We start from the raw sequence: 26,945 nt of genomic DNA, 5'->3' as shown, positions 1-26,945 counted from the left end.
CTATAGGAGCCAAACTAATAAAAACAAACAAACAAAAAACCCCAGATAGAAGTAGGTTATCTGCCATTTAAAACTCAGAGACCTAATCACATAGGGTTCCCCGAACAGGCCTCGTTCCTTAGCCACAGCTAACCTTTATTCCAGGGGAAGACTCGGACCAAGCTGGGACAAGGGGCTCCTCTATTCTGAATGGAAGGGGCAGGGCTGGGATGTCTTGAGCCCATCAACAGCAGTGCCTGCTCCTAAGAGTCCCCAATTCCTGCCCTGCCTGAGACCTGCGGCCTTCATTCACCTTTCCACTCTGCAGGACACCTCACGATCCTGAAAGAATTGCCTACGGTTCTCCCTTTATTTTTTATGCTCACTACCTTCAACCTTTTGCAAATGTCAGAATCCGGGGCTCTGCGGTCAGACCCACCGGATTCTAATCTTGGCCACTGATTCAAACATGTCTCAGAGCCTTAGTCTTCTCGTCTGTAAAATGGGGAGACTGATGGGATGGCTCTTGTGAGGCTGTGGGAAGGACTGAAGAAGTTGGAGCAGGGGAAGCGCTTGCTCACAGAACCAGGCACCGATAAGGGCTCAGCGATGTGAGTGGCTGTGACGCATGTGACAGTAACAGGAGTGACGAGACCCACCTCTCGGGTCCGGAAGATGATCCTGTACTGGTACTGAGGCCCGTGGTCCTTGTGGTCCTCCAGCTTCTCTCGCTTGATGCTCACGGCCACTGGCCCGAGCTTCTCGTCCACCCCGAAGTAATTGGCGTGCTCTGAGAAGGAAGAGCAAGGGAGTTCAGAGTCAGCTCTCTGGGAAGGAGGGCTGACGTCCCACGGCAGGCCTGCCGAGGGGACAGCCGGGGAAGGCTCTTGTGTGCCCTGTGGGGTTTTGGTCACACAAAGCCTGGTCGCAGCCACACTCGATGGAGAGACCATGAGAGGTCAAGCCCATCTTACGGCACCTTCCTGCCAGCCACAGAAGTTTCCTGAGTCTCCATGCTCTCATCTAGGATAAAGTGGGCCCTAGTGCTACCCGCAATTCGTAAGTGGTGATGTGAGAGTGAATTGAAGCTACAAATAAAAAAAAGCTTAGTGCGGTGCCTGCCTTGTAATAAACTTAGCCTCTCGTTGTGATTATCTCGTATTTGCAAATGTTCAGCAGCTTAGCTGCCAATTAGCCCTCGTGAAGCTGTTAAGAGTCTAGTCTTAAAAAAGAAGTAAGATTGTAGTCTAAAGTGTCTTCTGCTTGGCTGAAATCTGGGCCCTGGACTCATCAGATGTGGCCCACGTCACTTGACAGCATTCTCATTAATATAATGGGATCAGGAAGGATGGATCCACATCTCACTATGACTGTGAGGATTAAATAGGTTAGTAAGCGTGGAGCACAGAGCCAGGCACAGAGGGAGCAAGTGAGATGTGTTGGCTATTACTACCCTCAGGGTATGATGTTCATCACAGAACAGGACCATAATTCAAGTCCCTAAGCATCACCTGTATCTAGCCATGCTCCCATAGATGGAGGAAACATCAACACTACTCTTTTTTTTTCTTATGGTGACTGAGCTTTAACGAGTCATGGAGAAAGTCATTTGTTCTCTCTCCGAAATGACAGCTGTCTCTGCTTTAAAAAAAAAAAAATGCTGCTGTCTTACAATTTTTCCAGGCAAACAGTTCTTCCTGTGTCTAACCCAAGTACCTCCTGCTCCTGGTGCATGACCACCAGCAGTCTGTCTCAGCTTCAGTCCACGAAGCCGGCATCTACACACCGCAAGAAATTTCTTCCCATTCCAGTGCTTTCCATGTTTAAAAGAGGGTTCCTAGTCTCATGAGATGCTCTTGGTGAATTAAAGGCTTATCTAAAGCTCAAATAACGTTAATTAATGGTCCCAATCAGAACAGCACCTGCAGTGGGTTAGACAATCTCCCCAACTGGTCAGAGAACAGAATAAATGTGCTTCACAGATATCAATCTATCCCCAAAACATTGGCAGGGGCTATTTTGCTTTCCACCAATGCATACCCAGTACCCTTGAGGTCCTAGAATAGACTAAGCACTCAATAAACACTGACCAATGACTAACATTTCTGAGCTTCCAGAGCTACAAAGAAATTATTTTTTGAAAGAAAACAGCTCCTTTTGAAAGCTCCATGATAAGTACTTACTACCTGCCTGACGAAGAACTGAGTGTTTTGATGTACAGTCTTCTTTGATCCTTACCACAGTCCTTCCGTGTAGGTATTTCTATGTGTTAAATGAAAAGAATGTGTTCTCTGCTGGTTAGGTAGAAAATTAATATAATATAAATGCAAAACCAGATTTTTCAAGTCCCCTCAGCAGAATATTCTGGCCACTAGGTTTATACATTTCAAACAGAGATCCTGCCAACCTCTCCCATGGGTTGTGGGTTTGTTCATGTCTTCCTGTAGCTGTATTAGTTTTTTATTTATATACCCCTCAATCAGGTTACCAGGTACACAACTATCAGAGTTTCCTGGTAAATTTTTAAAAAATCTACATGAAACGGTCCTTTTGGTTCTTCTAACAAATGCTGTTAGCCCTGAAGTCTGTTTCGTGTGATACTGATGTTGCCTCACCGGCTTTCTCTTGATTAGCACTGTCTGAATATTTTTTTTTCATCCTTTAATTTCCAATCTCTGTGTCACTTTTTTTCTGGGCACATGACGCTGCTACAATCATCTCTGTTCCTCACACGAGGACAGAGAGTCCAAGGGGTAAAATATGTCACGTAGCTAATAAGTTATGAAACATACATCCCAAGCCCAAGGCTTTCTGACTCCAACATTGGTGGAGCGCCAGAGACTGTACTCTAGACAGAGGGATGACCCAGAGGGATGACATTAGTTGCGTTTGACTAGGATACTGCTTTACAAAAAATTTTAAATTAGTTGCTGTGGAGTACTAGCTGCGGAGTACTAGCTGCCTATTCATTACCTATTCTTCCCTTCTTCTTAAGAGAAACTCTCTGTTCTTGGAGGAAGAAAAGAGAGAGTCTATGTCTTACCAACATTTCCCAGCTTGCCTTGCAGACTGGAGTGGCCAATAAACAGAAGCAGACGAGAATGCTCGTCTTAAAAGGGGCTGACTTAATAAAAAGGTAGGGGAGGGGTGCTGACTTGACAGGAAATCTGTTATTCTGTCTGAATCCTTTCCTCCTTCTCTTTGCCTGGAAACATGGATAGGATGGCTGGAACTCAGGCAGCCATCTTGAGCATCAGGAGATCACTCTGAGGGCTTGGAGGCTAATGCACTAAGGCTGGCATTCCACTGATGCTGAGGAGTAACCATACCTGAGGTGCACATCTCTAGACATTTTTATTCGGAGAAAAATAAATTATGTTGTTTAAGCCTGTTACTAGCAATTACAAGCAATTTTGAATTGACATAGGAGAATCCATATTCAAAAAATCTGAATTTCAGGAGAATCTAGAATTATCTAGATAATTATATTCTATAATTATCTAATAATAGAAAGGATGGCAACACTGGGTTTGTCTACACTTCCTGGATGACAACAGTGAACAGGAGTTCCCCTCTGCACAGCCCCTGCCTGGCCTGCCTCCCTCTATTGTCTCCTGCCTGGTCTCTCTGGCTGCCTGGATTTGTGGTCTTTGCACTATGTTCTGTTGCCTCTGAGGATTGCCTCATCAGCATCAGTGAGTTTAACCATGTATGATCCCCATGTTAACACCCTCCAAACATCAGCAGCTCCACCTTCCGAGGGGATCCAGAACCTGCCTGCTTCCTCTTCACTCCTGGACTCCCATCCTAGACCTGCCCATCACCATCTCCTGCCTGGACTATTGCAGTAGACTCCTCCTGGGTCTCCCTGCTCCTCTGCCCCTACAGCTTCCTTCCCCAGAGGGAAGCTATTAACACCTGAGTCAGATCAAGGCCCTCTCCTGCTCAGAATCTTCCTGTGGCTCCATTTCACTTAGGGTAAAAGTGAGAGTCCTCACTTTTGTGAGGATTTGGCTCACAAAAATCCCATGTGATCTTGTCTCCTTTCACCCTCCATCACACACTCTGTCCCAGCCTATTCCCCTATTCCTCCATCCTATTCCCCCAGTGTTCCATAACTTTTGTACTTGTTTCCCATGCTAGGAACAGTGTCTCCAATCTCCACAAGATTCCCTCCCTCACCTTCTTCAGCCCAGTACTCAAAGGGGACCCACCTAGAAAGTCCTCCCTGACCATTCCTTATTGAAAACGCATCCCCCAATACTGACAGTTTCCCTGCCTCTCTGTTTTACTTTTCTCTACTGCAATTCCCAACTCATGACCCCTTATATACTTTATATATTTATCTAGTATAATTGCTTGTCTTACCCCACTAAGACACTGAAAGCTAGGAAGACAAGGTTTTTGCTTTAAGCTGGCCAATATTGTATATCTTGGCTCTAGAAAGTGCCTGACACGTAGTTGAACGCAGTACATACTTGCTGAACTAATGTCTATCTATTGCCTCCTACAGCTCAAAGTGTGAAGCATGTGTCATGAGGCGGGGCTCACTGCGTCCCCCCAGTCCCTCTCTGTAGGTCTTGCCTCTTGCTGCATCCTCCCTGCCAGGCAGGAGGCAAACAGAGAATGAATGAGCAGTGAGCGTCTCAGAAACAAGCAGTGTCCCACCAACCCACCCGCCCGCCCGCCCCCCCACGTCACCTTTGCCCACGAAGTAGTCCTGGTAGTAGCGGGCGCCCAGGTCCACGTGCTCGATGCTGTACTGCCGCGGGCGACTCTGCGTCCTCTGCTGCTCCTTGGGCACCTCCAGCACCGAAATGCTGGCGTTGGTGCGGTAGGCGCTCAGGGTGGGCTCCGGCGGGCGGACCTCGCCGCCGCCCCCGCCTCCGCCTGGGGAGCAGGCGGCCGCCCGCGAGAAGCTCACGTTGCGCTCGCACTCGCCGCCGATCTCGTTGCGGAAGTGCGGGCAGCTGAGCAGCAGGTCGTTGCTGGTGTCGTCGCCCAGGTCTTGCTCCAGGTTCTCCTTGCAGTTCAGGTCCTCCGTGCTGGTGAAGGCGGGGTCCAGGCCGCCGAGGCTGTGGGCCCGCGACGCCGTCAGAGACGCCATGGCCGAGGCGGCCGAGGCCCCGGTGGTCGTGTTTCGCCGCTGGGCCGTGGACGCCCGGTTGGCCGCCGCCTCGTTGAGGTCAAACAGCATGCTCTGCACATCGAAGTGGGCGAAGCTCTTCTGGCAGACCCACGGCCGGCTGGCCTCCGGGGGGCTCCGGCCGTCCTCGGCCTCCCCGGAGCACCGGGCCGCTTCGCCGTCGGCTCTGCTGCTCCGCAGCTTCCGGAAGATGGACGAGTCCACCTGGTCCCCGCCGCCCAGGCCCCGCGCGGGCTTCTTACGGGCCTTCTCCTTCTCCTTCAGGGGCTGCAGCGGCAGCAGGCTGTCCTTGGCGGGCTGCCCGTTGCGGGCCTCCCCCTTGGCTGCGCCGCCGCCGCCCCCCGAGACGTGGGGACCGGGATCGGCCCGCAGGAGCTCGGTGAGGCTCGGCGTGCCCCGGGCCTCGGGCTGCTCGCTGCGGAACTCGTTGAGGATGTCGAAGAAGCTCTGCTCGGGCACGCCCTGCACGTCGATGGAGGACGTGCTTCCGTACTCGCGGAAGAGCGGCAGCGCCCCCGTGTGGCGGGCCGCCCGGGGCTCCGCCGTGTCCTCCACGTCGCACTCGCTGAGGGTGATCTCGCTGCTGCTGCGGTTCCGCAGCGGGAGGAAGGCCCGGCCGGGGGACCGGGGCCACCCATCCTGGAACTCCACATCCTTAGACCGCCTCCTGGCGAGTCGGTGCAAGGCTTTGGACCCTGAGGAAGCCGGCGTAGGGGTACCGGCGGGGGGCTGTCCGTTCTGTTGTACGCTCCTCATGGCATGGGCCGCCTTCGTGGCCTTCGTGCCATCTGCGTCCAGGGAGGGGCTGGGGTTGCTCTGTTCTCTCAGGGCCTCCCGCTTGGGCGGCCAGTCGGCCACCCGGGCGCGCACGCCCATCTTGGGCATGGCGGGGGTGGTGGGGCTGGGCCGGGTGGCGGCGCTGACCGTGCTCTCGCCCACGGGCTGGGGCACGCTGCCGTTCTGCACCCAGAATCCCAAGGGAGCGTAGTCCCCGGTGTGCGGCCCGGGCAGGACATCGGCCGCCCTGGCCCCGCAGCCGGCTGCCAGGTCCACACCATCACTGGGGATGGGCCGATAGGTGGTCATAGTCCACGGGCACTGGATTGCTGCTGGCCCCTGAAAGCTGTAGACTAACTTTATGGGGTCCCCTGGCCCTCAGCCATTGTTCAGGGCCACCAGTCCTAGGATGAAGGCTGCTGGCCCCTGAAGCCTGACGGGAAGGTTGTGAGCCTGTGGAGTCCAATTCTCCACCATCGCTGTGGACAGCGGTGCCTGGACAACCTCTCGAGGCAGGCGCTGTCCCCGGGCCTCCAGACTTGAGTGGGTCAGCAGGGCAGAGGGAGCAGCAGTTATGTGTGAGGGCCGGCGGGCTGCAGGGGGGCCTTCCCTGCCATGCTGAAAAGGGAAAAAAGAGGGAAGTGAGATGTGAGGTTACTGCTGCCACAGAATGACTTATTTTTTCAACTTATTAAAAAACAAAAACAATTTTTATTATGGACATTGTCAAACGTACCCAGAAGCAGAGAGAAGAACACCATGACCCACCCCACCAGCTTCTACACCATTAACTATTTCTCATTCCTTGCGTCTGTTCCCCTACTCCTCCACGTTGTCTTTGACAGGACTGCTATTGTTCAGTCTCTCAACTGTGTCTGACTCTTTGCGACCCCATTGACTGTAGCCCGCCAGGCTCCTCTGTCCATGGTATTTCCCAGTCAACAATACTGGATTGGGTTGCCATTTCCTTCCAGGGGATCTTCCCAACCCAGGGATTGAACCTGAGTCTCCTGCATTGGCAGATGAATTCTTTACCACTGAGCCACCAGGGAAGCCCTTTGACAGGATATTTTAGAGTAAATCCCAGACATCAGGCCATGTCACCTATAAATACTTTAGCTTGTATCTCTAGGTGATAAGGCCTTCAAAAAAAATAACCATGATACCTTTATTATAGGGGCTTCTCTGGTAGCTCAGATGGTAAAGAATCTGCCTTCAATGCAGGAGAACTGGGTTTGATCCCTGGGTTGGGAAGATCCCCTGGAGAAGGGAATGCCTACCCACTGCAATACTCTTGCCTGCGAAATCCGATAGACAGAGGAGCCTGGCAGGCTACAGTCTATAGGGCTGCAAAAGAGTTGTACATGACTGAGTGACTAACACTTTCACTTTTTCACTTTCATCTTTGTCACAACCATCTAGATACATAAGAATTCTTTAAGGTCAGGTAATACCCCAACTGAATTACATTTCCCCCCCATCATCTCAGCAGTGTCTTTTGAGAGGTGGTTTGCTCAAATCAGGATCAAAACAATATCTTTGCTCTGGTCTGGCAGATTATATTCCTCAGGTCTCTGCTACTCTACACCTCTCCCTCCCCATCTTGATGATATTTACTTCTGGAAGGAATAGGGTCACTTGTCTCACAGAATTTCCCACTTTCAGGATCTGCTGGCTATTCTCTGCAGTGTCCGAACATGTTCCCCTGTGCCCCCTGCCTCCCACCATGAGTCCTGTCTACTGGTGGCTGTATGCAGAGGCTGCACTGTTGTCGGTCTGTTCTCCAGTCCACCTGACCATTCACCCACCAGAAAGGAAGTGAAAAAGATGGAGGAATCACCATGAGCACTGGTGGATTTTTTGGAGGGACTGTCTCTGGAAATCTTTGTGATTACTAGATAGTCTGAGAGCCAGTAGATCAGTTCCCATCACTACTTCACTGAGATATCCCCAGTAGCTTCTAATTTATTAGAATAAAATCTAAATTGCTCCTGCTGGCTCACCAACCCCACAGGACTGGCCAGTCTCTCTGATGCCTCTCCCTAGCCCTAAGATCCCATCACACTGGTCTTCTTGTCTGTTCTTCTAACACATCCAGCCCCATCCGGGATACACGAGGAATCCTTCTTCAGTTTTTCACCAGGCCGGTTCCCTCATTTGACATTCACTCTTTAATGAAGCCTTCCAAAACCACCCTCAAAGCCTTTCTCTGTCACCCTTTCTTCTTTTTCCTTGGAAGTTACCACTAACTGAAATTACTTTGCTCATTATCTATTTACTGACCATCTCCACTCCAGAATGGCAGGGGTGTCTCTGTTGTTCACTGAAGTAGCCCCAGTTCCCAGAACAGTGTCTGGGACCCTTGCTCACTCTTTTAGTGTACGAATGAGCGAACAGAGAGCTTCTATCTAACTTGATGTATATGTGCATCCTGGCTTGCAGACCTCTGGGGAAAGGAAATTCATCCTTCTTCTGCCCGGCAACATAAAGTCCTCTGCAGGATCACTTCTGTTTGTCTCTACCTTGAGCTTCTGGAAGATGAAACCCTCAGTGGGGAAGGAAAGGGAAAGTGGATCACGGCCTGTGGCAAAACCTGCTGCTTGGCCCAGCAGCTGTGCCCTTTCCTCCTGCCAACTGAACTGACTCTCTACAGGCGGCAGAGTGCTGGGTCAGCATCTGACTCAAGGGGACCGCAGCTTTTCTGTCCCTGAGAATGTGGAGCTGGACACAGCCACTGTGGTCGGTGACTATGCGTGCTTTCTGAGTGAGGAAGTTGAAGGCCTCCTGTGTGAGAGTGTGAGTGTGTGCTCACATGCACACACACGTGCAGGAAGCATTTCACAACTCCTGCCCAGAGGGATGGAGTTGGCTGGCAGAGAGGGAGCGAGCGGGAAGCATGAAGCAGATTCACGGAGTAAAACAGTGAGGGAAGCCTATGAGTGCTAAGTCACTCCAGTCGTGTCCGACTCTTGGACTCTGCAGTCCGCCAGGCTCCTCTGTCCATGGAATTCTCCAGGCAAGACTACTAGAGTGGGTTGTCATGCCCTCTTCCAGGGGCTCCTCCCAACCCAAGGATCAAGCCTGCATTGACTGGCGGGTTCTTTACCACTGCGCCACCTGGGAAGCCTCCTAAGGGGAGCCTGTAACCTCCGAGAAAATGAAAACGAGGTGAGGGGAGAGGTGTGAGGTGAGGAGCAAAAGGGCACCCTCTTCTTGGTTCCTCAAGAGCAGGAGAGCATTCCTGAAGAAGCTGCAGGAAGGTACACAGGGGACGGGGTAGAGAAGGAGCGAGAAAGTGTAAACTCCCCAGGGCTGGGCTGGTTAAAGGAGATGGAGGCCAGGTGAAGCTGTAGTGACCTGGCCAGGAGAAATGTCTTCTGAAGAGGCAGGTGGGCCTCAGCTCCTGCAACTGAGCTTTGCAGGAATGTGAATGCCTGATCATGGGGTTTTTCCAAGACAAACCGGAAGTCTGGAACTCTATGCAACATCTCCCAGTTTGAAAAAACAAAATCAGCAGCTATAACAGCAACAAATTAATATGCAGAGATGACCTCTAAAAGGATTTTCAAGAAACCGCTCATGGTGATTGCCTCTGGGGAGGGAGATTGGGTATCTTTTTCCTCCACTCCCAGCCCCCTCCCTCCCCTGCTTCATGTATTTTCCTCAGTACTTATTTCTCTGATTTATCCCTCGTCTTCCTCCCCAAAAGAATGTGAGCTACTATGTATCCCCATGCTCAGTCATGTCTGACTCTTTGTGACCCCATGGACTGTAGCCCACCAGGCTCCTCTGTCCATGGGATTTCCCAAGCAAGCATACTAGAGTGGGTTGCCATTTCCTTCTCCAGGGGATCTTCCTGACCCAGAGATCGAACCCGCATCTCCTGCATTGGCAGGTGGATTCTTTACCACTGTGCCACCTGGGAGGCCCGTGTATCACCAGGATCTGAGTTTTTGAAGAAGGGGTGGGAAGGAGCCTTATTTTTCCCTGCACACTGCTGGCGACTGTTTGGATTACTTGCCTGTATTCCTAGTCAACAGAATACCTCTCAATAGTATTACAACACACATCACCAGGACGGCTGAAAAAGTCAGCATGTGGGCCGGATTCGAGCAGAGGCTGCTGGTTTGTGACTTTATGTGACTGGTCTTCAGCTTTGCCCGCAATGCGGGCCTGAAGGCAGTCCCATACTCTGCTGGGCCCCAGGTCCCAGGCCAGGCTGGGGGTCCAGGCTGGCAGCGCTCAGCAGCCCGGCTGTGTCCTGGGGTCAGCCTGACAGGGTTCAGAAGATCAGTCTTCAGAGGCCCCGTTTGGGCTGGTTGGGAAAAAAAACAGTGGCCGCAAAGCAACCCTGACTTGCTTATGCAAACACCTCTGACAGATGGGCTTTGCTGATGGCATTTTGTTCCCGCTCAGTCAGAAACCCCCAATTCGCTTTGCTCTGTGAAAACACACAGATGTTCTCGAGGCCCCAGTCTCTCTGCACAAATCCCTCCCTGAGCAGGTGCCGCTGCGTCTCCCCGTGACGTTCCCAGACTGAGTGTGTGATCCCCGCAGCCTCCCTGGGACTCAGGGGCCAGTGCACACAGGTCCCGTTCCAGCTGCCTTTGTCGAGCTCCCTCTGCCTAAATGCCCTCTGATCACCCTGACGGGGATGCTCACAGCCTGAGCGCCAGCCTGCCTGGGTTCAGACACTGCTGTGCCATGGACTAGTCACTGAAACCACGGCTCAGTTTTAATCTGTAAACTGAGAGTAATACTCTCTAGTTCAGGGTCCCTGCTATTATCACCATTCCTTCGCGTCTCTTTGGAGGAGCTCTTCCCCCTCCCCCAATGACAGAAGTGCACAGGGATGGGGGTGTGGGTGGGGTGTGGGTGGGTACAGGACCTCAGCAGAGCATGAAAGGCTGGAGGGTGTCCTGCAGTGATAGGGAATATGGATCTGGCTTTTCCTGCATGTGAGTTGCAAGGGATGCTTGGGTTCTTTTCTTTCTTTTTTAAAAATATGTACTTGTTTACTTGGCTGCACCTAGTCTTAGTTGTGGCACACAGGATCTTCAATCTTCACTGTGGCATGCAGGATCTTTTAGTTACAGCATGTGGGATCTAGTTCCCTGACCAGGAATTTAAACTCAGGCCCCTGGCACTGGGAGCATGGAATCTTGCCACTGGACCACCAGGGAAGTCCCTGAGATCCTTTCAGGATTGCTTGGCTCCTGCCCGCTTTCTACGATTGCCCCTCTGGCCCCCTTTTGATTCTATGAGGCACAATAAATCTGCTTCTGCCCAAGACTGTTAAGTCAGGCTTCTGCTGCTGGCATTTGAGGACCTTGACGAATATGCGGTGCTGTGAGCAAAGAAGGCAGCCATGAGTGGCAGAGGAGAACAAACGGGGTCCAAGCAGTGGCACAAGGAGAAGCAAGTGACAATGGGTGAGTCAGGTGGGAGGAATTTGGCTGCAAGTAATGGCAGATGAGATGGCTGGATGGCATCACCGACTCGATGGGCATGAGTTTGAGTAAACTCCAGGAGTTGGTGATGGACAGGGAGGCCTGGCATGCTGCGATTCATGGGGTCGGAAAGAGTCGGACACGACTGAGCGACTGAACTGAACTGAACTGAACTGAATGCTATCACCCAGTGGTGTCTTGGGCAATGAAGACATTTCATCATCTCATGGAAGAAGGAGGCAGCTTGGGCCAGGTGAATGATGTCAGGCGCTTTCTCTATCCTCCCCCTTCCCCACTGTCCGGCAGTGTGCAGCTGGCTTGCATCTTTGACTGTGGCCTCATGGTCACAAGCTGGCAGCTACAGTCATGCTTCTCGCCGCACTATTGGCAAAGGCTAAAGAAAAGATGATGTAAGAGTGTTCTTCTTACCTATCTGCTCTAACCAGGAATGAGGACGTTTGCCAGAACACTGCCCCTACCTCCACAGACTTTCTTTTATGTTTCATTGACCAGAATGTGGTCACTATGGCCACTCTATTTGCCAGAGAAGCTGGTGAAGCGAGATCTGTGACTATTCTGGTTGTCCTTGGGCCAGGGAGGACTTATGTCTGGGGCTGGCCACACTGGTCCCCTGAAATCATCACGGTCTGTTAGGTAGACTGTGTTAGGTCTGCAGGCAACTTATGGTGTATCTGTTTAAATGCTCCCAGACTGTCATTTGTGAGATGCTGGGGAACTAACTTGGAGCTGAGAAGACACTTCCTTATCAGGCCCCCAAAGCCTGGCGGCTAGCACGGCAGACCAACAGGCTAGCACCATGGCCCCAGCATCTTGGTTCTAAAGGGCCCTGCAGAGCAGGGCCACAATGTCTACCAGAACCTCACAGGGCAGACCAGAAGGGAAAAACACAAGTCTTCCGGTGTTAAGACATTTATAGTCTGCTCCATGACTTCTTTTTCTAACAACAGCCCAGACTTCCCTTTGAGAATCTGCCTCCTCTAATCTCCATCCAATGGGCTAGAGGAGGGCTTCTTCTCAAGGTCAGGAACAAAATCCCATGACCCAAACAGAACCACAGACTTCGTGATGGCTTTGCTAGAAATGCTGGGGCTGAAGACTGTGCTTTCTCCTCTTACCCCAAGTAGGAAAGGATGTGAAGGATGGAATCACTGTAGCCATCTTGTGATCATGAAGGGAGAATCGTTTGTGAAAGGGGCATAGGTTACAGCCAACCTGGGGGCTTATAATCACTATGTGAGTCTCAACATCAAGCCTGAACCTGGAGCCAAGTCTATTCTACCTTCGGACATTTTTAGTTACATGACGAAACAACAACAAAACATCTATAACAACTGGTGATTCAGTCATTTCTGGCATATACAAGTCATTCATTTGACCAGTAAGAACTAGTTCTTAAAACTTATTCATTCATTCACTCACACAACAAGTATCTACCACATTCTTAAAGTACTAAAAACTTATTCACTGTGGAGAAAAGGGAATTCTCTTACACTGTTGGTGAGGACGTAAACTGGTGCAGCCACTATGGAGAGCAGTATGGAGGTTCCTTAAGAAACAAAAACCAGAAATACCATATGATCCAGCTAACCCACTCCTGGACATGTATCTGGAGAAAAACATGGTTCAGAAGGATACATGCACTCCAATGTTCACTGCAGGGCTGTTTACAACAGCCAAGACATAGAAGCAACCTGAACGTCCATTGACAGAAGAATGGATAAAGAGGATGTGGTATTTGCTAATATATACAATGGAATACTACTCAGCCACTAAAAAGAATGAAATAAGGCCAATGCAGTAACATGGATGAACCTGGAGATCATACTAAGTGAAGTATGTCAGACAAAGACTTAGAGGTGGAATCTAAAAAATGATACAAATGAACTTATTCACAAAAAAGAAACCTATTCACAGACTTAGAGAATGAAGTTATGGTTATGAGGGGGAAGAGCTGGGGAGGAGGGAGAGTTAGGGAGTTTGGGATTGACATGGACACACTGCTATATTTAAAACAGATAACCAGTGAGGATCTACTGTACAGCACAGGGAACTCTGTGATAAATACTCTCTAATAACCTAAATGGGAAAAGAATTTGTAAAAGAACAGACACATGTTTATGTAAAAGTGAATTACTTCGTTGTACACCGGAAACTAACATAACATTGTTAATCAACTATATTCCAGTATCAAATACAAATTTAAAAATCCCTCACTCATCAACATTCACTAGGCGTGTGTAACTCATTCATTCCACAAACATTTCAAATCGGTTAATTTAGTCAATAAATTTTTTAAAGCATCTACTGCTATGTGCTGCTGTTGCAGGAACTGAAGATAGAGGATGGACCACGCCTTCTTTTAAGAATGTACTTCCAGTAGGAGGAAGCCAGAGGAATGAGTAAACAAAGACAGAAAACAAGGGAACTTCAAAGGGGAGTCAGTCATATAAAGGAGTCAGTGCTGGGACAGGGTGGGAGGAGGCCCTACCCTGGAGGCTCAGAGAGGGGGTGCCCTCTGATGGGGGTCAGCACTAAGAGAGGGTGCCTGTTTTGTTCCAGGTGGGCTGATGAGCAAGGCTGACGTGTCCGGGCAGGGAAGCTGGGAGAGGCTGTGTACAAGGGGTTGTCCGAGGTCATGGTTCTCCCCCCGAGCTGTCCATTAGAGGCACCCGGGGAGCTTTGTAAAAATACAGGTGTTCCCATTCCTTCCTCAGAGTGTCTGAATCACCTGGCTGGCGGTGGGGCCCAGGCATGAGCGTCTTTTAAGAGCTCTGCAGCTGACTCCAGTACGCAGCCAGGGCCGAGGACAGGGGGAGAAATGCAGACAGCAGAGAGAGGAGGGTCTGATGTCAGGCCTCGAGAGGCCGCAAACGCCAGAGGGAGTGAGCACCCCGGTCCCCGGGGGCTCAGGCCGAGGGGCAGGAGGGCAAGTGTGATGCAGGGGGGCCCGGAGGGGGAGGTGGTCTGGGGAGGACCAGGGGGTCCACAGGGCTGGATGCTGCCGAGAGGATCACCTTTGGTGGCGATTACTGGTCTGAAGAGGGCGTCCTTGGTGGCTTCAGGGGTAAAGAATCAGCCTGCCAATGCAGGAGACTCAGGAGACACGGGTTCGATCCCTGGGTTGGAAGATCCTCTGGAGGACAAAATGGTAACCCACCCCGGGATTCCTGCCTCAGAAAGGCCATGGACAGAGGGGCCTAGTGAGCTATAGTACATGGGGTCGAAAACAGACATAGCTGAGCAACCAAGCACACAGCACTGGTCTGAAGGGCACTGGGAACGACTGCAGGAGGTATTGCAGAGGACTGCTGCTCCAGGGAGCCTAGTTCACACCCCTCAGCGCCGGTGTTGCTGGCCCACCATGGCTTCCTTCTGCCAGCTCTTCCACACCCCAGGCAGGGTTCACCTCTGTCCTCCCCTGGCTGAGCTCTCTGGGGTCTGGGCTGCACACACACTCACCTACAAGAGTTAGCCCACTGGATTTTTAAAGATACATTTATTTATTTGTGCTGGATTTTAGTTGTGGCACGTGGAATCTAGCTCCCTGACCAGGGATGGAACCTGGGCCCTCTGCACTGGGAAGGTGGAGTCTTAACCACTGGACCACCACGGAAGTCCCAAGTACACTGAATTTTTAAGCCTCTGAATATCTTCTGTCCTTCTCAGGCCTTGAACAGTTCCAAGTCTGCGGTGGACTGGAATCTAACATATGTGTTCCTGCTACGTGGGTTGGGAAGAGGGGAAGGATAATATGGTGGTGATGTTTGTAACAATAAGGCTAACACTATGAGTTCTGATGGATTACATGTGGAGCTACCCTCGTGGGGTGTATTAATTTGTGTGTTATCATTATCCTATTAAACAGGGACCCTAGCATGCCCATGTTACAGATGAGGCAAGGGTAACATGGTCAAGTCACAAGCTGGCAAGTGGGGCAGCTGGGATGCAAACCTCAACAGTCCCGTACCTTCCCCGCTCCACTCTCGATAAAAGATACAGCAGGTCCCACGGGTGTGCTGTGTGAATACATGAGTGACACATGTATCTTCAGAATCAATTCATAAGGACAAAGCTCTAGAATGTCAGCAACAGCTCAGCAGATTTCAGATTAGGAGTCTGTTTTCTTCCTCCTATATCTTTCCCCACTTTATTGAAAATCTGAGCAAACACAGGACTGCTTTAGAGCTCCCCTAGGAAACAAGATGGATGGGATTCTCAGAAATCTCATTAGGAAGTTATCACAGCAGAGGCTCTGCTCCATCAGCCCAAAGAACGAGAAGCAGGGCCTTGGCCATAGCCATATACTACTGTGATCTGTTCTGTACTCTCAACAGTTCTGACACCAAATGTTTGGGTTTTCCATACCAAGCAACTCTTCAACTGGATGTCCTACAACTTAGCTCAGTCCTCAGACTAACTACCTGCTAGTTAGTGCAGACCCCAAAAGTGAAGGGCTCAGTCCAAGAAGACTGTCCCCACCTCAGACCCCAACAGCAAGAAGCAGGTCCCCAGGTTACCCACACTTCTGTCCGACTTGGCTATAGATCAGGGGTTCCCAAGAGCCTTTCCTCAAGCTCCATCATGTGTGATAATAGCTCACAGCACTCCGGGAAACACTACTTCCTTTTTAAAAAGATTCTTTTCCCATTTAGGTTATTAGAGAGTGCTGAATAGAGCTCCCTGTGCTATCCAGTGGCATAGTGTTAGTCGCTCAGTCGTGTTCGACTCTTTGTGACCCCACGGACTGTAGCCCACCAGGATCCTCTGTCCATGGGATTCTCCAGGCAAGAATACAGGAGCGGGTGGCCACTCCCTTCTCTAGGGGACCTTCCTGACTCAGGGATGGAACCCAGGTCTCCTGCATTGCAGGCAGATTCTTTGCTGTCTGAGCCACCAGTGCTATACAGTCAGTCCTTATTAGTTATCTATTTTATATATAGTAGTGTGACTTTCTATTACTGGCTTATTATAAAGGATACACATGAACAGTCAGATACACAGGACGAAGCCCAGAAAGGTCCCAAGTGCAGAAGTTTCTGTTCCCATGGAGTTTGGAGTCTGGTGCCTTCCCAATACATGGATGAGCTCATCAACCTAGAAGCTCTCTGAGCCTTCCTTTTCAGGGTTTCCGGGAGATTCCGTTACGAAGGCAGGGTTGACTGAATCACTGGCCACTGATGATTAACTCAACCTGCAGCCCCTCTCCCTTTCCCAGAGGTCAGGGGATGGGATTGAAAGGTCCAACCCTCTAAGCACGTGGCCGGTTCCTCTTGCAACCAGCCCACCCTGAAGCTATTCAGGGGTCCACCAAGAGTCACCTCTTCAGCATAAACTCAAGTAATGGTTGAAAGGAGCTTATCCTGAATAACAAAGAGATGGTATCACCCACATCAGTCAAGGGTTTTATAAGCTCTTGTGCCAGAAACCTGAATGAAGAGCAAAATATTTTTCTTATTATATCATAATATCACACGGTAAGAACCTGTACTTTAGTATTTAACCTCAAATAGCCCCATGAATGGGTGTTTTTTTTTTTTGAATGGGTGTTTTTAACTAAATGTTCCCAGGCATCCAGGAGGGGTCCATGTTCCTACCTAGGAGTCAAGGGCAGCCCCCACATGGGCAAGGGCAGCCATGTAGAGCTATTTCACCCAAACAGGTCAGAGTTCCCCAGTGGCTCATCCTGTTTCTAATGATATAAATCAGTTAATGGTCTTTTCCTCTTGAATGAATAGGAAGAACGAATTGGAATTACACATTGAAATTTTAGGTGTGCATACTGGTTGTTGTTTAATATTTATTTAGTTGGTTGTACCAGGACTCAGCTGCAGCATGTGACTTCTTAGTTATCACATGTGGGATCTTGTTCCCTGACCAGGGATTGAATCCAGGCCCCCTGCATTGGGAGCATGGGGTGTTAGCCACTGGACCACCAGGGAAGTCCTCATATTGCTGTATTTGAATCCAGCAATTCCCCTTCTAGGAACTTCTCCCTCAGGTGTTCACCCCAGTGCACCCTGACAGACAGGCTCAAGGTGGTTCAATCGCAGGCACGCTCACACTGCCCCACTGCTGTGATATGGGAGCGCTGGAAGAGCCCCAGTGCCCAGGAGCAGATGATGGGTTAAGCGTGTCTGGCTGCCTTTACTCCAGGGAAGGTGCCGTTGCTTTGATAAACAGTGAGGGAGCGCTGTGTCAGGCAGGGGAATCATCTCCACGGCCTGAAGTGAATGAGCTTGGCTCCTACTTATGGAGTGCTTACTGTGCACCAGGTGAAATGCTTACATAATTCACCCATTTCATCCTGACCGGCCTGAGAGGCAGGGACTAACCGAGGGCCCTTCAAAGACATCTAAAGACAATGCATGAACCTCCCCGGTGGTCCAGTGGCTAAGACTCCTCTCTTCCAACGCAGGGCTGGGTTTGATCCCTGGTCAGGGAACTAGATCCCACATGCTGCAACAAGGATCAAAGATGCTGGGTGCTGCGACTAAGACCTGGCACAGACAAATAAATAAATATTAAAAACAAGTAACCAAATCAATGCAACTGAGTCCAGACAGGCTTAGTGACTTGCCCAAGGTCACTCAGCTAGAAAGCATGGTGTGTTTTTCATTTGGCCACGCTGCGTCTTTGCTGCAGCGCTCAGACTCTCTAGCTGTGGTGCACGGGCTGTACAGTGTGCGGGCTTAGTAGCACGTGGCATGTGGGATCTTCCTGGACCAGGGATTGAACCTGCGTCCCCTGCCCTGGAAGGCGGATTCTTCACCACTGGACCACCAGGGAAGATCCCCCCCCATCACCCCATTAGGTTTAAATGAAGGGGGGGGGCAAATTTTGTTAGTGTGAGTGTGTATGTACATAAATCCTATAAAATAGACAAGAAAGTGTCTAGGAAGACATCCGTCAAACTGTTAAGCAGTTACTTCTAAGGAGTAAAATGGAATGGAGATAAAGGAAAACTTAAAAAAACAAAATATTCTCCCCCTGGCTATATATAAACTTTTACAAGCATGCAAGTTCAAGGCCCTCTTCAAGATTCCTCCTATGAGGCTCTGTCTCAAATTCAAATCCTAGAAAGAACGGGTCGTGCATGTCTTCTTCCAAATCTTTCTCTGAAAGTCTATAAGGAAATGCTCACAACTGCATAGGCGATGGGCGACTCAGGCTGGGATTAGGTTTTCAGTTTTCAAACTGGAGCCTGGGAAGGGAAACATGGGGGTGGAGCGAAAGCCACGCCGCAAACACCCTGATGGATGTGGTTAGAATGGAAGAGCCACCCCGCCCCCTGGATTGAGCACAAGTCCGCACCTCAGTACTCTGCCCACCTGATGCGAAGAGCTGACTCACTGGAAAAGATCCTGATGCTGGGGAGGAGAAGGGGACGACAGAGGATGAGATGGTTGGATGGCATCACTGACTCAATGGGCATGAGTTTGAGCAAGCTCCAGGAGATGGTGATGGACAGGGAAGCCTGGTGTGCTGCAGTCCATGGGGCTGCAGAGTCGGACATAAGTGAGTGACTGAACAACAATAACGTCGCCTCTAGCGCCATGGAGTCTGAAAATACACGACTTTCCAAGTGGAGATTCCTCTGTGGTCTGACAGGATGCTTGCCCCTAGACACTCTGAGGGAAGGAAGCGGCACCCATCTCAGGCTTGTGTGTTCCCCAGAGAAATGGGAACAGCACTTACCCAAAATGCTTAAGCTGGAGTAAGTGCTTATACCCAGAGATGAATCTTTTTTTAAATAAATGAGTTAACAGCTCCATGGCCGCTTTTCTTACTTATTAGCAGAGATCAGAGATGTTTCCTGATGTGACAGCAGCAGCAGAGAGGTTAGAAGCAAAGACCACTCAGGTTCAATTCCCACCTCTACCCCTTAGTTAGACCCTGGGCGGGTGACTTAGACGCCTGATACCTCAGTTTTCCCATCTGTAAAATGGAGATAATAATAGGGCATAACTCTTGGAGACGTTATGAACTAATGAACGTAGAGACTTAGAATAACCCTGGCACACAGTGATATATAAATATCAGCAGGTGGCTCAGTGGGAAAGAATTCACCTGCCCATGCAGGAGACATGGGTTTGATTTCCTGGGTCGGGAAGATCCCCTGGAAGAGGAAATGGCAACCCATTCCAGCGTTCTTGCCTGGGAAAGAAATCCTATGGACAGAGGAGCCTGGCAGGCTACAGTTCATGCAGGGGTCACAAAAGAGTCAGACACGACTCAGCGACTAAACAACAATGAAAATTACCATTTTCATTTATGTAATAATAATATCTCAAGCAAACAAATAGGACCAAACGTGGCCTTGGAATGAACTCTGGTTCCTCTGGGCTCAGAAGCCAGCCAACCTTGAACAAGTCCCTCCTTCCTGGTGGTCCCAGAGCCAGGAGGGCACTCGCTGCTGAGTCCCTGGGGGGTCGGGTGGGTTGGGTGAGGGTGTCACTACCTCCCTGAAGCACATGTGGATTGAGCATCTTGTTCCAATTCTGGGTGCAGTCCTGCTCACTTCAAATGAGACTTTGAAATGCACAATTAAAAAAGGATGCTTCCTGGAGTCTGGGCACACGTGCCAGGCCCACCCAGGAGCTGTGGCGTGGCTTGAGGAGTGGGGGACAGTGATAGAGCCGGGTTGGAGGCCTCTGTGGTCAAGGGGGAGATCCTTCTGGGGAGAGTTAATCGGGAGCACAAGCCCCTCTCCAAGAGTCAGACACCCCTCAAGGGATCGCCCCACTTATATACCCAGTGTCACACCACAAGCACTGGTGTGGTCGTGCCCATTTATTTATTTGGTTGGCTGTGCTGGGACTTAGCTGTGGCATGTGGGATCTAGTGCCCTGACCAAGGATTGAACCTGGGCCCCCCTGCATTGGGAGTGTGGAGTCTTAGCCACTGGACCACCAGCAAAGTCCCTGTGCCGTTTATTTTGATACTGAAGCTTTTCAGTCAACGGCTGCTGCCTTGAACCCCAAGTGTTCCCGCGATCACTGTTTCGGAAAACGCTGGGCCCACAGGGGCTTCCAGGACCCTGCTTCTGACTCTGCTCTCGTGGCCACTGCTGGTCGGACTGGTGGTTAAATATCAGTCTGTCCCCCTCTCCCAGGGCTCACTCCTGTGGCCAGGTCAGGCTGCCTTTGGAAGATGATGTCTTGTCAGCGTGGAGCCCGACTTACTAACTAATCCCAGCTAATTGCCACTGCTAAGATCACATCTGCTGGGCCTGGAGATTAAATCAATATTTGACAATCTTGATTAAACAGAGCCAGGGAATCCTCGTCAAGGAACATCTGTTAAAGCCCTGTTCTTTCCAGCCTGCTCCTGGGGGGCCAGGCTCCGCGTGTCCTCACCTGAGGATGGCTCTGCGGTGGGGGTGGTGGGCAGTGGACCCCCCAGGAACACTAGGAAGCCTCCCCATGGTGAGAGGGCGGGGAGGGGGTGAGGGGGACACAGAGAGCTGGGCCCTGATTTCCTGGGTGGCGCCCAGCTGCCAACAGTAACTACCCACCCCCCCCATCCAGAGTGCAGGCTCCCTGCAGAGCACCTGCCACAAAACTGAACTTAAGTTTCCTAACGACCCTCGAAGGCAGTGTTCTCAGCACCTCCACTTCAACATGGGGAAGGCAAGGTTCTGAGAGGGGACATTATACGCCCACTGTCAGAGGAGCGGGGGTCTGAACCTCGGTCTGGCTCACTACTCCAGAGTCTGCCGCAAGATCACTCGGGGGATCCCTGCACATGAGTACAAGCTGTCAAAAGAAGGAGCCAAATCTGGCTCTTATGGAGCCCGGAGCCCAGACTGGAGGCCTGCTCCCAAGGTCCATTCCCCTAAGCTACATGTAATAATGGTGGCCCTGCTAAGAAGCACAGGCCTCACGCCTGGCCCTCCTCAATCCACACCGCCTCCTAGGGGAGGGCCTTACTGTTCTCCCCACTTTACAGAAAGGAACACTGAGGCTCAGAGCGGCAAGTTACCTGTCTGAGATCACCCAGTGAGGAAAAAGGCAAGATGGGGCTTGAACCCAGGTGGGTGACTCTATGGCTATTGTAACTACTGTCATTTCTAAAAAGCAGGCACGAAGCCGTGAATATGGTGAGTCTTCAGTAAATGCCTGGCCTCTGTTCTTGGGTGATTTCATGGCAGAAATTAGGCTCCTGCTCTGGAGCCAGATCTCCTGGGATCAAATACTGGCCCCAACACAGACCAGAGAGGATTAACAGTGTCGCCTTTTCGGACTGCTGCAGGAGCCCGAGGTGACCTAAGGCCCCACTCCCCACAGTAATGGTGCTTAAAAAGCACTCATACACCCTCATCCAGGATTAACACACACACACACACACACACACAAAAAATGAAGACAAAGCAGCTACATTCAAAGTACCTTCATGGGGGTGGGGAGGGTCATACACCCAGATGTTCTGCAGCCACTGTCAACCGCTCTGTCCCCAGGTCCACAGCAGCTCCAAGATCTGGGCGAGTCCTCATAATCCAGGGAGTCCTGGATTTCCTGAGTCCATTTAAAAAACCCCAAGCCAAAACTACCAGGGCAACCAATCAGTCACTCAGCCAGATAACCAACTAGCCAACCAGCCGCCTGGCAAGTTAGCCATCGAGCTGGTCTCAATGCGCCCTCGACCCCTGTCTGTCTGCATCTCTGCCCCACATTTCTGTCTCTGCTCCACCTCTGTGTCCCTGTTCCCCTCTCTCCATGTCCCTGTCCTTGTTCTGTGTGTCTCTCTTACACATATGCATGCACAGATGGCCACATCATGGCCCTGCACATGTCGGATCCCTGAGTCACAATCCCGTGCTAATTCACTATGGGGGATGTGTCCCAGGCCGGCAGTCTCTGCCTGATCCCTCTGTTAAGTTCCTTCCAGATTCCAAGTTCCCAACATCTGCAGCTTGAGACCATACATACATACATATATGTATATATATCCAGTCTCATCTCCACCCCGAAGGGCAATCTTAAAAGGAAATGGGCTATTTTAATTGGAGAACAAACTCAGAAACTTCAAGAAGTAATTTAGAAGCATGGCCCACACTCTTACCAAAAAAACAAAAAAAAAATTCGTATTAAAAAAAAAATTCCCAGCTACCTATGCTATATCTATATAGCTACCTAGGTCAACACAGGGCTGAAATCTGGGAGGCTGTGCTCCAGCTGTCGGCAGTTACCCCAGGGAGGGGAGTGGTGGTATGCATACAAGCGAACATCCTGTCCTGGACCCTAAAGCTCCCAAACTTCCCGAAGTCACACACCTTCACTGAGACCAAACAGACTACCTGGGCTTATGTACTTGACAGACCACCTGTGCTATTATTTACTTAAGATGGTCCTTTCAACCAACTCACTCACTAAAGCCTTAATAATAACAGTGTTGAAGTTACTATTTTTTCTTCTAATACTCATCAAACAAAGTGCACAAATGCGAGCCTTCGTAAGACTTGTCTGTACATCAGTGTGAACAAGCTTTCATACCAGAAATGCACTGACATCCAAACCAGGATGCAGCTCCCAGACATGATCCTGAGGGGCGGTTTAAAAAAAAAAAGCCAGACAGAGAACGACGTAATATGGGTTATGATTCCATGATGGTAAAGTTCAAAAACAGGCAAAATGGAGCCATGATCTGCAGAGTTGTTTACACAAGTGACCAAACTTCAAAAGCAAGACACGGTGAGCAGGGAAGTCCTGAGAGTGGTGGCTTCTGGGGTAGGGAGAGGCTTCTGGGGGTGCCAGCAAGATTCTCTCCTTGATCCGGGGGTTACAGGAGTGCTTACCTTATAACTGTTCTCCAAACTGTATATTTACGTCTTAAATATGCTTCTCTGTGCCTATGTTACGTTCCCCAGTAGCAAAGTTTTTAAAAAGTCTTTTGCATTGTACGAATTCTTTTTAAAAATGAGATCATACTTCTATTACATGAGTATTATATACTATTGTACTCATATTATGTAATTTTAAAAAGCAGGTAAATATGTGTGAAAATCTCAGCTGTTTGATCTCTGCAGACCCACTCTGAAGTACCTGAGGGTCAGTTTTATGCCTTTGTGGGTGGTGCATACACACACACACCCCCCAGTTGCTCTCACTCTGTTTTCACTATCCTGCCACACACACATGCATACACACACAGTTGCTCTCACTCTCCTGGCACGCACGCACGTGCACACACACACACACACACCCACCCTTGTTGCTCTCACTCTCCTCTGTAAAAGGATTCCACTTCCCAGAACCTGCAGGGCCACTTGGCCCGTGTGAACACAAACACCCTGGGCAGGCTGAGGGAAGGTGTACTTCCTCCTAGCCCTGGGCGGGGAGGCGGGTGTAGGGAGAGGAGGGGTGTCTCACAGTATCAGTTTCAGGACAAGTCGTCAAGTGACAGCTGGGGACAGAGTGGGGGGGACAGACAGCCACCTGAGAAATGCAGGAGGGCTTCGGGGCACAGGGCTGGGTGGGGTCCCCCTGTCCCTCACCAGACCGATGAGCTCTGAAGGGCTCCTGACCCGAGACTGGGTGCGCAGCCTCCTCTGGGGCCCACATACCCGCTGACAGCTGGCGGGGACTGCAGCTCTGTTTGAACACCACCATAATCAAACATCCTTTCCCAGGACTGCACGCAGGACAGGTACTCAGAACAAGGCCCAGGCTGAGGAAGACAGGCTGGAAGGGGCACTGGCCGTGAGCAGGCGAGGGCAGGGGCTCTCTGCGAGCTCAAAGGAGCCCAGGACGCCAGGAAACCAGCCACTCACTTGCAGGACAACCATTTTTTTTAATGGTCACAGTTGGTGGAGCTTTTAAGAGGAAACCTGGCAACAGCTTTTAAAAAGGTTCTTACCTTCCAGTAGAGCTACTTCTGGAAACTGATCCCAAAGAAACAGAAATGAAGAAAAAAATTCATGGCATTGGTTATAAAGGGGGAAGAAAAAAGAACCAACCTCATTGTCTAACAGGAGAATGGTTAAATATATTACCACATATCCTTATGACATTATACATTATTATTATTATAAATGCAAATGTAGTGATAGACACAAGATTGGAAATAAACTGCAAAATGTTCATCAGGATTATGTTTTGGAGTTGGTACTACCAGTGATTTTTTTTTTAATTTTTTTATTTGGCTCCACTGGGTCTTAGTTGTAGCATATGGGATCTAGTTCCCGACCAGGGATCACATCCAGGCCCCCTGCATTGGGAGCTTAGAGTCTTAACCACTGGACCACCAGGGAAGTCACCTAGTTATTTTTGAAAATGTGTTTTTTATACCTAAACATTCCTATATTTTCCCAATTACCTTTAAAAAATGTTTTCAAAATCAGGGGAACAAAGCAGTAAGTTTTCATTCATTTAATTGATTTCCTTTCACTAGAGGAATGTTTCCTGAAGTTTCTGTAATAAAGCAGTGAAGGAACTAGACCCCCTGTGCCCCATGGCTGGAGGGGGAGATATATATTAATTGAGTACCCTTATCAAACATGCACATTAGAATAAGCGATGTGAAGAGAGAATGAGCTGATGGAGGACAAGAACAGGGTGCTGCAGTGTGGTGATCAAGGAAGCCTTCTTGGAAGTGGTGGTATTTAAGCCCTGAAGGATGTGAAGTTGACCAGAGGAGGGAGGGTGGTAAGTGAGGAGTAGAGCTAAAGAGCAAGTGGAAAGACCCCGGAGTGTTGAGGAGTCTAGAGTTGTCCTTCATGGCAGGTTTAGAAGGCAGTGACCCAGCTTGGCTGCCACGTAGATGATGAACTTGGTAAGTGGCAGAGTCAGTCCCCCTGGGAGCTGGGGTAGCCATCCTCGCAGAGGGCAGGAGTGGCCTTGCCCAGAACGGGGGTGGTGCTGATGTAGGGAAGGGGAACGGCGCGGACCGGAGAGGATCTGGCTGCCTCCTCACACAGGAGGAACTCCAGGGCACTCAGTCCTAAACTGAGTATCAGGTGGGAACAGCCTAGACCAGGTCACCAAGAGGCAGGCCATCACTTCTGCTCTCAGCCCCACGCTGTTCAGGCTACAGAGGGGCAGAGGTGAGCAAATGAGCCATCACAGGGCAAAGTGCTTGGGCTGACAGTCACCTCGTAGGGCTGTGTGCAGCTGTGAGAAATGTGACAGGTTTCCAAAGAAAAGTCAGTCCCTACCCTCTGATGGGGTAGGATGCACAGTATTTCAAAATCCTTTCTGGGCAGGCTTTTATAAGTGCTGCTCAGGAGACCTTAAGGCAAGGAGCATCCCCAATGGGTAGATAAGGAAATTGGGTGCAAATCATGGTGTTTCTTGATAACAAGAGTAAGAATCCGGGCCCTCGGTTGTGAGAATACTGTGACTCTCCACCCAGGCCGCTCCCGTGCTAAGCACCCATGCTAACCATCACATGCTGAGTAGTTCACACTTGTGTCTGCATAGACTTCACTGGTGGTGGTGGTTGCTGGTTTAGTCGCTAGGTAGTGTCTGACTCTTGCGCTTCCATGGACAGTAGCCCGCCAGGCTCCTCTGTCCATGGGATTCTCCAGGCAAGAATACTAGAGTGGGTTGCCATTTCCTTCTCCAGGGGATCTTCCCAACCCAGAAATCAAACCTGGGTCTCCTATGCTGCACGCAGATTATCTACCAACTGAGCTACCAGGGAAGCCCATGGACTTCACTGCTGGCTGTCAAATCCAAATCCACCTTCTTCCTGAATTTGTTTTGAGCAGCGGGATGTACATCCAAAGAGACTGCCTTCTCAGGTTCCCTTGTAGTTATCACTAATAGTTGTCTCATTCTGGCCAACAAGAGGTTAAGTGGAAGTCCACTGGGCATGGGGGAAGAGGTCTTCTGGTAAAGTTATTGCTTTCCAATAAAAAGGAGCACATCCTCTGCATCTTTCTCCTTCCTGGAATGTGGATGCCATAGCTGGAGGTGTGGCAGCCATACTGTGACTATGAGGCTGAAAGCCACATACAAGGATTCAGGAGCCCTCTCTCCCAGCCAGTGGCCCTGTGCCAGTCCACCCACACTCCTTTCCTTCCCATGTGCAAGAGAAACTATGTTGAGATATGAGGTCCTAACCAGATCCTCATTTTACAGGTAAGGAAATGGAAGCTCTTGGAGGAAGGGTCACTAGCCCAAGGTCACATACAGCCAGGAAGAGATAAGGCTGGAATGTGAGCCTGTACTCTAACCACTTCATAGTATCAACAGCTCCTTGAATCTTAGTGAAGAATACTGGCTTTACAGAAAACCTGGCTTCAATTTACTTCTCCATTCAGTAGTCTGCTTGTCTACTCCCCTCACTAGAAGCACAAGTTTCCTTTGCTTTGAACTGGGCTGGTGGTGGGTGCTCCCAAAGGAGCAATGACCAATGTCCTCTTGTCAGTCAAGACTGTACTCTGCTACAAGTAAGCTAGGGAAGGTGGAGGGACTCTTCTGAAAAATGGGGGCCCCACCACTGGCTTTACAGGAAGCTGCGAGGGTTCAATGAGGAATGAATGGAAAGCACAGTGTCCAGCTAGTGCCCAATAACTGGTTCCATTATTACTATCACAGAGGTACAGTGTGGATCTCCTCCTCCAAAGACCT

At 50.2% G+C, this 26,945-nt stretch overlaps 1 protein-coding gene across 4 annotated transcripts in view; it reads right to left on the bottom strand.

Annotated features, from left to right (window-relative positions):
- The window catches only part of SIPA1L3 (signal induced proliferation associated 1 like 3), a 251,556-nt gene that overhangs the window by 100,136 nt on the left and 124,475 nt on the right, over positions 1 to 26,945 (bottom strand). For all 4 annotated transcript variants that reach the window (XM_065926010.1, XM_065926008.1, XM_065926011.1 and 1 more), the window contains exons 3-4: positions 4,681 to 6,520; positions 639 to 769 (exon numbers count right to left, since the gene is read on the bottom strand). In XM_065926010.1, coding sequence (XP_065782082.1) covers positions 639 to 769; positions 4,681 to 6,211 — 1,662 coding nt within the window. In that variant the 5' untranslated portion in view covers positions 6,212 to 6,520. The remainder of the gene's footprint in view (positions 1 to 638; positions 770 to 4,680; positions 6,521 to 26,945) is intronic.

Source organism: Muntiacus reevesi, chromosome 2 (assembly GCF_963930625.1).
Source record: "Muntiacus reevesi chromosome 2, mMunRee1.1, whole genome shotgun sequence".
Lineage (NCBI taxonomy): Eukaryota > Metazoa > Chordata > Mammalia > Artiodactyla > Cervidae > Muntiacus > Muntiacus reevesi.
Note: the sequence above shows the minus strand (reverse complement) of the source record. Positions and strands in the feature narration are given on the sequence as shown.